At 41.5% G+C, this 13,849-nt stretch overlaps 1 protein-coding gene across 5 annotated transcripts in view; it reads left to right on the plus strand.

Annotated features, from left to right (window-relative positions):
* Positions 1-13,849, plus strand: part of DIP2A (disco interacting protein 2 homolog A) — a 254,159-nt gene that overhangs the window by 167,639 nt on the left and 72,671 nt on the right. For all 5 annotated transcript variants that reach the window (XM_074968204.1, XM_074968206.1, XM_074968205.1 and 2 more), the window contains 5 exons: positions 1,770-1,898; positions 3,522-3,641; positions 5,535-5,732; positions 9,491-9,582; positions 11,810-11,920. In XM_074968204.1, the coding sequence (XP_074824305.1) occupies positions 1,770-1,898; positions 3,522-3,641; positions 5,535-5,732; positions 9,491-9,582; positions 11,810-11,920 (650 nt within the window). The remainder of the gene's footprint in view (positions 1-1,769; positions 1,899-3,521; positions 3,642-5,534; positions 5,733-9,490; positions 9,583-11,809; positions 11,921-13,849) is intronic.

Genomic DNA, 13,849 nt, shown 5'->3' on the forward strand with positions numbered 1-13,849 from the left:
TCCAGTTCAAGCTCTGATGCCTGCCTGATTGCTTCTTCCAGACGGTGGGTTTTTCAGTTGCAGCTGCGTTCTGAACTCTTTCCCTAATATGGGTCACATATTGATCCTGGGTAGTTGGACCCTCTTGAGGGAAAACTGTAACTGACGGTCATTGCCACAGGCTTAGGTGGGTGGACTCTACCTAGGTTGAAGAAGATGGTGTGATCTCAGTCATCGCATGCTGGTTGTTGGAGGGCAGTTTTCAGGCGATTATTGTTGCTTCACTTCTCAACTTAGCCCTCCATACACATGAGGAGTCTCTCCACGTAGGAACCCATCTCTAAACTTCAGCTTTGCAGATGCATCCCAGCCTTTAACCTTAGAAGCTGTTTCAATGGCTTCACCCCGGGGCACTCCTGCTTCCTCCATGTAATATTAAAATATAAAATGTGTGTAAATGGTGCACAATGTGTCTTCTGTCATCTCATGCCAGCCGCATCTTAAACTGAATTTATCCCACCAGATTGCAACTCGCTCTTGTCTCTCACAGACTTGAGCCTACTCCTCTGTGAGTATTGGTACCCAGAAACATTAAGGGTACGTCTTCACTACCTGCCGGATCGGCAGGTAGTGATCAATCTATCGGGGATCGATTGATCACATCTCGTCTAGATGCAATAAATCGATCCCCAAATCGACGCTGGTACTCCACCTCGGCAAGAGGAGTAAGCGGAGTCGACGGGGGAGCCACCGCGGTCTACTCGCTGCTGTGAGGACACCCAGGTAAGTCGAACTAAGATGCTTGGACTTCAGCTACGCAAATAGCATAGCTGAAGTTGCGTATCTTAGTTCGAAACCGCCCCCTCCCTCCCCACCCCCCAGTGTAGCCCAGACCTAAGTGTTTACAGCATGGTTGTCACAGCTACAATCTCTGGAGCCGAGTGCTGAAGACTGTCCATCTATTAGAGCCACATGGGCCTCTTAACATTCAGAGGGTCCGATGAAGAATGAAACTCTCACAGTAAACAAGGAATTTCACTCAGTCTAACAGAGAGAGTGTAAAAGACAGGCAGTAACCCTTACGAGTAAATAATGAGGGCATAACACAATGAACAAGGCACGGTTACCCCTTTCTGATCCAGCCTGGAGCTAACCACAGAGGGGCCACACACTCCTGCAAAGGAACCACACACCTGATTATGAAAGTCCATCCTTAAATGAGGATCTCAACATCTTTTGGGCTTAACTGTGCTGCATTTGTCTCCTGTTTGGTCCTCAGCGTTCTGGGTCTTCCCACAAATGTCTTTCTCTTGGAGATCTAAAATCAGCACTTGCTGCAGTCCATGGGCTGAGGCTCCCATCAGGGACCTTTTCTTACTGACTCACTACTCTTCCTGCTGGGAGGCTCCCTGAAGTGCCTAATTCAGTCTCTTCCTTTCCTAGTTTGGATTCTGGGAGCATCCCCCTTCTGCCAGCTGGACCAGAGGCTGCCTGCCTTTCACTCCTTCCTTCTATTCACCCACAGTGGGTCCCCTCTAGTTTCACTCCAAAGTGATCAGATTGGCTAAGGGGAAGGGACTTGGCTGCCCACCAAAACTTGCTCTGACCACTCCCAAAGATGCAGTGTCTGTTGCAATATTTTAGCTGTTTTCTTTCTTACTATCTGGCTTGGGATGGGGGTTCTGCAGAGAAAAAGCTGGAAAAGTATAAGTGGACAGTGAGAGGCAACTTTGTATCTTAATAACTAAGATGTTTGATGTGCCTTCTGTGTCTTTCTTATATCCTCACAGATAACCACTCCGCTCCTCCTGACGTAACAACGGGTCTTGTGGAACACTTGCATCATGAGCGACCACAAGTAGCGTCAGTACGAGGAATTCCTAGGGGCTACAACAGCAGCATACTAGAAACTGCAGATGGTGAATATGTCAAAATGATCCCACTCTCCAACACCTGGCCATTTTTCTGCATCACTGAATAGACAGAGGGTCTATATAACATTTGCCATGGTACCTGACTTGCATATGCAGTGTACCATAGGCTATTATATTGCTGTTTGTTCAGTGCCAGCAATGGTTATAGCTTTCCAGTTAGACTCTCATCAGTAATATTTGGATAATCTCTTTTCTAGAAGTATGTTGTCATTCAGATTCAGACTTGAGTAGTTCAGTGTGTATATGGCAGGGACTGAAGCTTAGGGATCAGAGAGAGGATTGCAACTGTTCTTATAGAGTAAAAGATTCAAACATGAAGTGAAGTTGACTGGAATGATGTTTTGTAAATCATGCCTTTTGACACACTGTTCTACCCCGTCTTGTATTTTGGAAGATCATTGTATTCTGCCTCTGGAAGCTCAGTCCCCTTTCTTTTCCCATTCATGAGCTTCAACAGCACTGTGACAGAGAAAGCCAGTAACTTGGTTCAAAGCTGCTGTGTGCCTTGTGGCCAGGAAGTGGTTCAGAGATGCACATTCCCTCTCCATATGGTTTTTCTTGACACCTGATCCTTTGCTTTCTCAGTACAAGGTGTATCAGTCATCAGGTTGTATGTTGTGTTTTTTTCAGAGCAGATAGTGGCAAGCATGGCACATTGTTTACTTAACCACTTTAATCCTTTAGCGTACTGTGTTTCATTTCTTTGCCACCATCCTTCCAGCAGAGGGTTTTGAAGAAGTTAATGCTATGTACTAATCAGTCAGAGGATGGCTACTCTTAGTGATGTGCACAATTCGTTCTCCCTTAGTGGCCAAGTATGCTGCCACTGAAGTGCTCTAAGTCACTGTAATAGCCTAGTGAATGAGAGCCTGGAAATCTATCCCAGGTTTCCCATTTTGCAGTGGGGAATGTTACCACTGGGCAGCCAGACTGGCCTGTGTCCATCTTTATAGTAAACCTATATGTTGTGTGTGTTTTAAAAAAAAAAAAAGGTCATATAGCATTTTTAGTTTCAAAAACATAATTGTATATTGAATCTCAAACTTGGAAATCCCCAAACTGAGATAAGCAAAAGCTAAAAATAAGTCAGCTCTCTTCTGTCCAGTTGTGTATTGTAGTAGTGTTTTTCTGGCGCTGTGAAACCCTCTAAACTTCACTCAATTAAAAAAAGATACTATCTCCTTTACAGTATCTTATTTTTTTACACATTTTGACGTTGAATAAATATTGATGTAGCAAAAACCCTTCATCCTATATAAAACAAACTGAGCATCCCGTTGGTTAATCCTACACCATTACTCAGGTTTATTATCTAACTTTGTAAAGTCAGCATTGTTTGCAGCTAGATTAGATGGTGAGAAGGCACATAGAGCAGGCAAACAGCTAGTAAATAGCATTGCTTTAAAGCAACCTTAATATTTGTGTAAAGCTATTATTGATGGAGTTTTTTTCCAGACAACTGCCTTTTTCACCCACTTTTTCACTTTCACAGTGTAAATGTGCTCCTCAGTGTATGGGCCGATGTTATCAGAAAGATGACAGATTTTGTTTAGGGAGGACAGTATATGTAAGTCTCTGTTCTGCTCATTCTTTATATGAATTTGACAGGCGTTCCAGTGAATAGCAGAGTTTCCTCAAAAATCCAACAACTTCTAAACACATTGAAAAGACCAAAGCGCCCACCACTGAAAGAGTTCTTTGTTGATGATTTTGAAGAACTACTTGAAGGTAATAGCTGTGTAAGAGCTGTTAACTAATATCTCCACAGTTTTCTGATTGTCCCCATAAGCTATGTGAGAGGAGGGATTTCTGCTTCTTTAAATAGTACTATAAAACATTTTTTCCCCTATGCTCTTGGCTTACATCATGGCAGAGTTGGTGTTCTTTGGCAGCGTATTGTTTATCTTTCTTGTCTTTTCCAAGTACAAAACATTACGGTATGTCCAGTATTTCAGAGTGTCAGACCTTGTGCCAACACTAGTGTAGAATATCACAGCTCTTCTAATTATTTTAACTTTTGCTATTAATACTGCTGGATGTCACTAAATAAACATTGTTTTCTTTTTTGCAGATTTCATATTTAATATTGCATGTTTAATATTCTTATGTTAATAGCAGTCCCACCAGTTACGACCATTATAATTAAATTTGCAAAATAGTTTTTTCTAACTTTTTGTTTGCACGTGTTCAAAAATTTATGAAACATTCATCTTTGAGGCTGACCTTTTCAAAAGATGATTTTATTTAAAAATCTTCAATAAGAGCAGAATTATAGTAATATAATATGATGAGTAAATAATATAATAATATTAATGAGTAATATAATATGAGTATTATAGTATGATGATGGGAGGTTTTTTTACCTTAAAATATTAGGAATGTCAAATGTTCTCTAATCCTAAGCCTAATCGTGATCTGTTTTTGTATTGTAATTAATATCTAAGGGCTTGTCTACACAACTGCTTAAGTCAGTGTAACTTCCATCGCTCAGGGGTGTGAAAATGACACCCCCCTGTGTGACATAAGTTACATCGACTTAAAGCACTGTCCATACCACGCTATGAAAGGCGAGAGACGCTCTCCCACTGACATAGCTTCCACCTTTCACAGAGGTGGACTAATTATGCCAATGGCAAAGCGCTCTCCCGTTGGCATAGCGCGTGTTCCCCAGATGCGCTACAGCAGCACAGTTGCATCGGTGCAGCTGTGCCGATGTAGCATGGTAGCGTAGACTTGTCCTAACAAACAGAAGCAATGTACTGGTTTGGCTTTTGATACGCTGATACGTGCCCTGTCTAAATATATTCTACAGTCCTACCTGTCCCCCGGTCCTCTCAAACCTTTAGCATCAATCATGTGGGAACTTAGTGCCCAAAAATGAATATCCCTCTAATCCTGTGTTCTCAACTTTGGTCCACCGCTTGTTCAGGGAAAGCCCCTGGCGGGCCAGGCCAGTTTGTTTATCTGCCGTTTCCGCAGGTTCGGCCGATCGCGTCTCCCACTGGCCACGGTTCGCTGCTCCAGGCCAATGAGGGCTGCAGAAAGCAGCACGGGCCGAGGGATGTGCTGGCCGCCCTTCCCGCAGCCCCCACTGGCCTGGAGCTGTGAACCGCAGCCAGTGGGAGCCGCGATCGGCCAAACCTGTGGACGCACCAGGTAAACAAACCGGCCTGGTGCGCCAGGGGCTTTCCCTGAACAAGCAGTAGACCAGAGTTGAGAACCACTGCTCTAATCATTGGGAGTGCTACCTTTCTACTAACCTGTCCCCAATTGCTGCCTATCTTGCCTCTGTGTAAACAAGCAGAAGACATGTTAGCAGAAGTGTCTTTTTCCCACAGCAGAGCTGTAGGTTGATCTTGGGATTCAGATTCACTAGTCATCTGTCCAAGTCTTTTGTGAAATAGAAGATTTGGAATTTAAAAAATGCCAGCCAAGGTAAACACTTTCTGACAAGGAGGAAGCCCACAGATCCTTAAACAGCATCATCTTAAAGATGAAATAAGCCACTACAGCTGTGAGGAATGGAGAGGTGGAACTGGTTAATGGACTCCAGAGATGTTAAGTATGACACATGCATTTCAAGCGTAAAATTTTGTAATTTTAATGTTCTTCTTCGTTTAGTACAACAACCTGACCCAAATCAGCCAAAGCCAGAGGGAGGTCTGATGACTGTACTTAAAGGCGAACCCTTAGGTGTGGTTACCAACTGGCCCCCATCACTCCTGGCTGCTCTGCAGCGCTGGGGGACCACCCAGCCGAAAACCCCATGTCTAACTGCATTGGATACAACCGGGAAAGCCATCTATACTCTTACCTATGGCAAGTATTGGCTTTGGTACCTTTAATAAAAATGGGGAAAAAATTGAAAGAGGAAGAGCTGGTTATTTGGGAATGAGCCATTTGCTTCACTCGGTATAAAAGAGACTTGCTGAATACAGTACATTTTTCTGTCACTTTTGAGACTCCTATGTAGGTGTGGATTGTGGTATCCTGGACCACTGAATGTTGACTTTATCTTAGAAAAGATGAAAAACGTAGTTTGGAGGGGGAATGTACAATAGGGATCTGCACTGATTCTCCAAGAAATGGCTTTTTCATCAGCAATAAGCATAGTAATTCATTGGACTTGCTCACTAGAAGACAGGTTTCAGAGTAACAGCCGTGTTAGTCTGTATTCGCAAAAAGAAAGGGAGTACTTGTGGCACCTTAGAGACTAACCAATTTATTTGAGCATAAGCTTTCGTGAGCTACAGCTCACTTCATCGGATGCATACTGTGGAAAGTGTAGAAGATGTTTTTATACACACAAAGCATGAAAAAATACCTCCCCCCACCCCACTCTCCTGCTGGTAATAGCTTATCTAAAGTGATCACTCTCCTTACAATGTGTATGATAATCAAGTTGGGCCATTTCCAGCACAAATCCAGGTTATCATACACATTGTAAGGAGAGTGATCACTTTAGATAAGCTATTACCAGCAGGAGAGTGGGGTGGGGGGAGGTATTTTTTCATGCTTTGTGTGTATAAAAACATCTTCTACACTTTCCACAGTATGCATCCGATGAAGTGAGCTGTAGCTCACGAAAGCTTATGCTCAAATAAATTGGTTAGTCTCTAAGGTGCCAGAAGTACTCCTTTTCTTCTCACTAGAAGAGGAGACTAAAGGCAACCCTCCTTTGTGAGGTTTTCATGTATGTAGAGCAGAAAGGGACAGATGACGACTAGAATAAAGTGCACTCATCAAATTTGAAAAGTAGATACTTCTGGAGCTTGTTCACGTGATTACTTAGAACAGAAGTTCTAGAATTCAGAATATGCTAATGGAAGCATAATCGTCAGATAGGAAACTTTGCTGCATCAGTGAACAGTACGTATTCCAGCAGTCAGGTGCTTTTTAGGAGATAATTTGGTTACTCCTCAGAGGCAGCTCAGCAGCATGTTACTTGCAATTATCTTTGCCTTTATGCATTATATTAAAATTTCCTATGAAACATCCAAGAAACTTGACTAGGCAATTATGCAACATTATTTGATAGGTAATTGAATAAATTAATATGAGTAGATGGAGTGGTGAGGCTTTAGCAAGATGGCCAATTGGTCTGAACTGTGTTCAGATGCTTTCTTTTGATAGCCATAAATAAAAAATCAGAACTGATATAAATAATGTCTGATAATTAACTATCTTAGAAATTAGTTCTAGTTTAAGCAGAGTAGTTGAAGTCATAGTAATAAATTAGGAGTCCTTTTTAAAAATAGGCAATCCTAAAAAGGTAACCAGTCATATTTTGAGTTTGTCTAACTGAGATTATTTTTCAGATCTTTTTCTTGATGATCTTGTTTTTTAGCTAAGTATGAAGTATGATATCATGGCATTCAGGACAGCCAGTTTCTTTATGTACTTTTGTATGTTTAATGTTGAAATATTAGTGGAGCAAAGACCTAGTACCATTCTTAATTAGAGAGCGGGCTAAATGAAAGTGTTGTTCATAAGATAATTTATCATTTGATGTATGTTTCTGTTATATACTAGTATAAAAGTATTGTAGTCCTGAATATGCTTTTATTAATAATGCAAATCTATCTATATCTGTCAAAATATTCAGTGAAATGTCATTTTAAAAACAGACTTTTAATTCTGGTAGCTGAATTCAAATACTGTGTATGATGTGAATGTTCTAATTACTCTAAAATCAGGAATATTTAATTATTCCTTTTTAGAGTACCAGTCGTACATTTTAAAAACTTTCCTAATGTTCCTTTTGCACATAAGCCATTGCAACATTTTCCCCTACGAATTTGTGATAGTAAATGTGGGAGAAGGTGACCAACAAAGCTTCTTTAAATGCGGATTATCAGCTGGAAATGAGAAGAGCCAGCACCTTGCCACCAGCCGCCTCTTTGCAAATGACCAGCAATTGTTCCAGAGAACACAGCTCGGGAGCCACTGTAATAGAGTACATTAAAAAGATGCATTTTAACTGACCTAATGCTGACTTTATTTTACCTGGTTTTAAGCATGAAGAGAGTAAAAGCGGAACTTGGTAAAACCAATAAACTATGTAGAGAAGACCGTGATAACTTAGAGAAAAATTTAGCCTAAATGAAACAGGTGCACAACGGGCTGGAAAACAATACCCAGAGAGTAGTTATCAGTGATTCACAATGAAGCTGGAAGGGTATATTGAGTGGGGTCTTCATAAATGATTTGGATAATGGCAGAGAGAGTTATAACTTATAAAGTTTGCAGACGATACCAAGCTGGGAGGGGTTGAAAGTGCTTTGGAGGACAGGATTAGAATTCAATGATCTTGACAAATTGGAAAGGTGGTCTGAATTAAATAAGATGAAATTCAGTGAGGACAAATGCAAAGTACCCACTTAGGCAGAAATAATCAATTGCACAATACAAAATGAGAAATGACTGCCTAGGATGGAGTATTTCAGAAAAGGATCTGGGCTTATAATGGATCACAGACTAAATATGGGTAAACAATGTAACACCATTGCAAAAAAAGCAAACATCCTTTTGAGCTATATTAGCAGGAGTGTTGTAAGCAAGACACAAGAAGTGATTCTCCCGCTCTGCTCTGCGCTGATGAAGCCTCAGCTGGCGTATTGTGTCCAGTTCTGGGCACCGCACTTCAGGAAGGATGTGGACAAATTGGAGAAAGTCCAGAGGAGAACAAAAATGATTAAAGGTCTAGAAAACATAACCTATGAGGGAAGATTGAAAAAAACTGGGTTTGTTTAGTCTGGAGAAGAGAAGACTGAAAGGGGACACAAGTCTTCAAGTATGTAAAAGGCTGTTACAAAGAGGAGGGTGGGACATTGTTCTCCTTAACTCAGGAGGACAGCACAAGAAGCAATGGGCTTAAATTGCAGCAAGGGAGATTTAGTTAGACGTTAGGAAAAACTTCCTAACTGTCAGGGTAGGTCAGCACTGGAACAGTTTACCTGGGGAGATTGTGGAATGGCTGTTGGTGGTGGTTTTGAAGAGTAGGTTAGACAAACACCTACCAGGGATGGTTAGATAATACTTAGTCCTGCCTCAGTACAGAAGACTGGACTAGATGACTTCTCAAGGTCTCTTCCAGTCCTGTGTTTCTATGATTCATTTAATAGGTTACCATAAAAGGGTCATTCTGAGAAATTGCCCTTTGTATGCATTGTCAGCGGAGAGGAAGGTTGACAAGATGCTGCCAGATATTTTAATACTCCAGGCAAAGATTCTTGGGCTAATTTAGTTGTTAAATCACAATTTGCTGAAAGGCAGTTCTCTTAAGTAGAAGTGATGGAAGCCATAGACCCACCCCCCTTAGCTCAGTGAATTAATTACTCAGTAGTTTTTCATACATTATGGTGTTCGCACAATAAGACAGGCAGTAACTCTATTGTGGAAAATTTAAGAGCTTTGAGACACCTTAAAAGCACCTAATTTTCAGAAGGTGCTTGGCATTTGCTTTCTAAAAATCAGGCCCCTTCATGGTGTTCCCAGTTGGGGACCCAAGATCATTAGTCAGTGTTCAAAGTGTAACCTGTTGCTTTTTTATTCTTATATCTGTGCTCTAATTCTAGGCAAACTCTGGAGCCGGAGCTTGAAGTTAGCATATACACTTCTTAACAAACTAACCAGTAAGAATGAACCACTGCTCAAACCTGGACACAGGGTAGGTAACTACTGGCGTTGCGTTGGAGTAAGACTGGAATAATGTTTAAAACTAGATTTGAAAGGAGCTGTGCGTTTTGGAACTAAAGTTCTATTGGGAATTTTGCCTGTATTATTTTATTTATATGATGTCCAAAAGTTTGCTGGGTGCTGTACTATCAAGTAATAAGACGGGTCCCTGTAACAAAGAGCTTGCAATCTAAACAGATAGCACGGAGCTGGTGTTACCACATGGTAGGGTGGCATGGCTAGAGGTGGGCAGGTGGGGTGGTCACACAAGGCTTAGAAGTTGAAGGACCTTGCTAGTCCTGCTCTTTCCCTCTGCCCTCCTGCCTACAGCTTGCTACCCACTGGTCTGTGCTTCCCATAGATGATGGAGCTGTTGCTCCCATTTGAGTGGCTGGGGAACCGCACAGGGAGCTTAGTGCTCCAGGTCATCTCCCCTCTGTGTCATGGAGGACGGGGATGGGGACCTGCTTGGTCAGGCCAACTCTCCACATTCCCACCGTGCTGGTATTTCTCACTGGCTTTGCCTCCTGTCTGAGCCTCATGGAACAAAAGCAGGTCTTCTGGAGAATCCTGAATGAGAGTGAGAGGAGGTTTGTTTGCCATTCTGTTCCTTGCCCCAGAATTCTTGGACACCACATACACACAGCTGTACACTGAACAACACTGTTGAAATGGTGTTTATTGCAACAGGGTTTTTGAGTCCTACCTTTGGAATCCTTGTGGTAGGTATGATGTTAAATGAAGTGATTAGGTCTTATTAAAATGCTTATTTCAGAATTTATGCTTCATTTGTACTGAGGCCTTTGGACCTAAAACTGGCAATTCTTCAGCAAAAAAACTTCAAAAACAGACTCCAACGAGAGACTGCTGAATTGGAATTAATTTGCAAACTGGATACAATTAACTTAGGCTTGAATAAAGACTGGGAGTGGATGGGTCATTACACAAAGTAAAACTATTTCCCCATGTTTATCCCCCCCCCCCCCCCCGGTTCCTCACACGTTCTTGTCAACTGCTGGAAATGGCCCACCTTAATTATCACTACAAAAGGTTCTCTCCCCCCCCCCACTGCCCCCCGCTCTCCTGCTGGTAATAGCTCACCTTACCTGATCACTCTTGTTACAGTGTGTATGGTAATACCCATTGTTTCATGGTCTCTGTGTATATAAAATCTCCCCACTGTATTTTCCACTACATGCATCCGATGAAGTGAGCTGTAGCTCACAAAAGCTTATGCTCAAATAAATTTGTTAGTCTCTAAGGTGCCACAAGTCCTTCTGTTCTTTTTGAGGTAGCTTGGTAATTCAGACATGGAGCTGGTGTGGTCATTTCTATTAGACAGCTCTTCGGAAGGACTAATCAGGGACAGTATGTGCTGATGCTTCGGGTCCGTAACGTACAGTTATTCTCAGTTGCTCAAGCCTTTTAACAGTAGACTTTATACTTGACCCTATTGTACCCGGAGTGTGAATTCTTAGCACAGACAAAACGTCAAGTCCTGAAGCTACTGGCCTCGATACTAGCAATGCAAAATCCATGTACCTGATGAGGTCATTTTTCATTATTCCAAACATCACTATCACGTTTAATTGGCTAATAAATGTAAGGTAGTGCATTTTTTCCCTAAAATAAGCAGCTGTCTTCATTCCTTTTTGTATATTTTTTTCCTTCAGCAAGCATAGAATTCATAATGAATCACAGTAAGCAAAAGGCCAATGTCAGTACAGTCTCTTGCATGTGCTGTGTACAAATTGCTGTATCATTGGTAAGACAGTAAAGACTGAACAAAATTATGGATGAGTTGGACAGTCAGAAATGGCTTTGTCTCAAAAAAGCCTTGTAACGTCAGTGTAATTATTGCTAAATGCAATATTATATTTAGCATTTCTGGAAAAAAATCTGATTGAAGGGACCTTCTTTATAAGGGGTTTGTGGAAATGAACTACATAAAAGTGAATTGCTCTGTGGAATCCTTTGATTCAAGAAGATCGTATTGATTATATAATGTATTCACAAGCAGGGAGATCAGTTTGCTTCATCCAGTGAATGAAGCTTGTATACCTTCCTAAACAATGATGAATGTGCATGTGTGCGCTATGGTGATTACCACTGTTTAAATATCTCCAGTTCTTGTTATGATCCTGAACAATATGTGGGAAATGTATTTTCAAAAAGACTCTCTAAAAGACTTTTACCGGCTTTGCTCAATCTTGTTATAGGTGGCTCTCGTATTTCCTAACAGTGATCCTGTGATGTTTATGGTGGCATTTTATGGGTGCCTCCTAGCAGACCTGGTTCCTGTGCCCATAGAAGTACCACTAACGAGAAAGGTAACCGAGTGTGTCAGCCACATTAGGTAGTGAAAATAATCAGTTTTACAAGAGAATATGGCGGTTCCACAGTGTTGCTTTGAGGTACAATGCGCCTCAACTAGGCAGAAGAATAAGTGGGTTTTTTTGTAGTTAGTTTTTTATGGCTTCAAGAGTAGAGGGATGTTATAAATCCAAACAGCAGTAGAACTGAAGTGTCTGTCTGCAGAAGAAAGCAGCACAGTGCATGAGCTGAATTGATGGTTGTACTTCTCTCTAAATGTTAGATTTTAGTGCATGCTAGTATGTTTGTGGAGCGGAGTTTAATACCTAAACTGGGAAAACCTGTGATATAAATAATTGAACTGCCCCTTTAGTATATATATGCTTGTAGAGATGTTCATGAATTTTTCAAACTTCTTTTAATGTTGAATGTTATGATGGCAGTCTTAGTCAACACTGTTAACTAAATCTCTAAATATATGTATTTAAACCTAACTAGCTTCAAGACTGAGCTTGATAAGTTGATGGGCGGGAAGGTCTGATGGGACGGCCTGCAATGCCATGTGGCCGATCTGTGACTGCTGGCAGCAAATATCTCCAGCGGCCGGTGATGGGACATTGGATGGGGAGGGTTCTGAGTTACAACAGAGAATTCTTTCCCAGGGGTCTGGCCCACATGCTCAGGGTCTATCTGATGGCCATAGTTGGGGTCAGGAAGGAATTTTCCCCTGGGTCAGATTGGCAGAGACCCTGGGGGGGGTTTCGCCGTCCTCTGCAGCATGGGGTCATTTGCAGGTTTATACTAGTGTAAATGATGGATTCTCTGTAACCTGAAGTCTTTAAACCATGATTTGAGGACTTCAGTAACTCAGCCAGAGGTTCGGGGTCTGTTACAGAAGTGGGTAGGTGAGGCTCTGTCACCTGCGATGTGCAGGTTAGACCAGATGGTCACGATGGTCCACTCTGGCCTTAAAGTCTATGAGTTTTTAAAATTTTTACCTGTTGTGGAAGATTTTACTATTTTGATGAAATGCTTTATCATACAGTAGAAACTCTTGGATTTTCAATTTAGTTCCCATTCCTGCTAATAATTCCCTCAATTAAAATAAATCTAGGTCTAAACTATCTGTATTGACGCCTTATTCCTTTTTTTAACTTTCAGTATAAAAGTTTGCAGCACATTTCTGTCGTATTAACATTTTTTGTATTATATCAACTTTAACCTTTTAGATTTTTGGTCTGTGACTCAGTTTTACCCTGAGGGTTTAATGAAGCAGATTTCCTAACCTGAGCTGTAAGGTAGACGGGGTCAGTTAATATCAAAAATATTACTTGCATAGATGAAAGTCAGCTCAGGACTATGAAAAATAGACCCTTTCCTATTAATGTTGACATGATCCTGGAAAAACTTGTATGTCATGTTTAACACTGTAGCGTAGCATTGGCCTAGTTCTGTAAATGTATTTAGTCGTCTTCATAGTTCCATGATACTGCCTGTCTATCCATTCCATAAGTATGCATTTCTGTGCTTCGCTTGTCCTACAGAAATGCCCCCTCCTTTGTGACTAGAGGTTGTTTTGAGCCATTGTTGAATGTCATCAGCAATATGTTAAAAGCTCTGTACTTTGTAACTATAACATGTTAAAATGTTACTTGTCATAACTCTAAGTACTGTGGATGAAAACAGGCTGTTTGGAGAAAGGCATTTCTAACTTTTATAGAGGCTACATTTTCAGCTCGGTAGCAATATAGAACAGCAGTTGATACATATAGGCAGACTAAGGTGGGTCTTCGAGTGATTGCTCATGTGTATTCCACAATAGGTGTGCGTGCTCGCCACGTGCACTGGTGCCGGAAGTTTTTCCCCTAGCAGTATCCGTAGGGGGAGCACCCCAGCGACCCCTGGAGTGGCACCTCCATGGCGCGGTATAAGGGGAGCTGCGTGCT

Source organism: Natator depressus, chromosome 11, assembly GCF_965152275.1.
Source record: "Natator depressus isolate rNatDep1 chromosome 11, rNatDep2.hap1, whole genome shotgun sequence".
Taxonomy (NCBI): Eukaryota; Metazoa; Chordata; order Testudines; family Cheloniidae; genus Natator; species Natator depressus.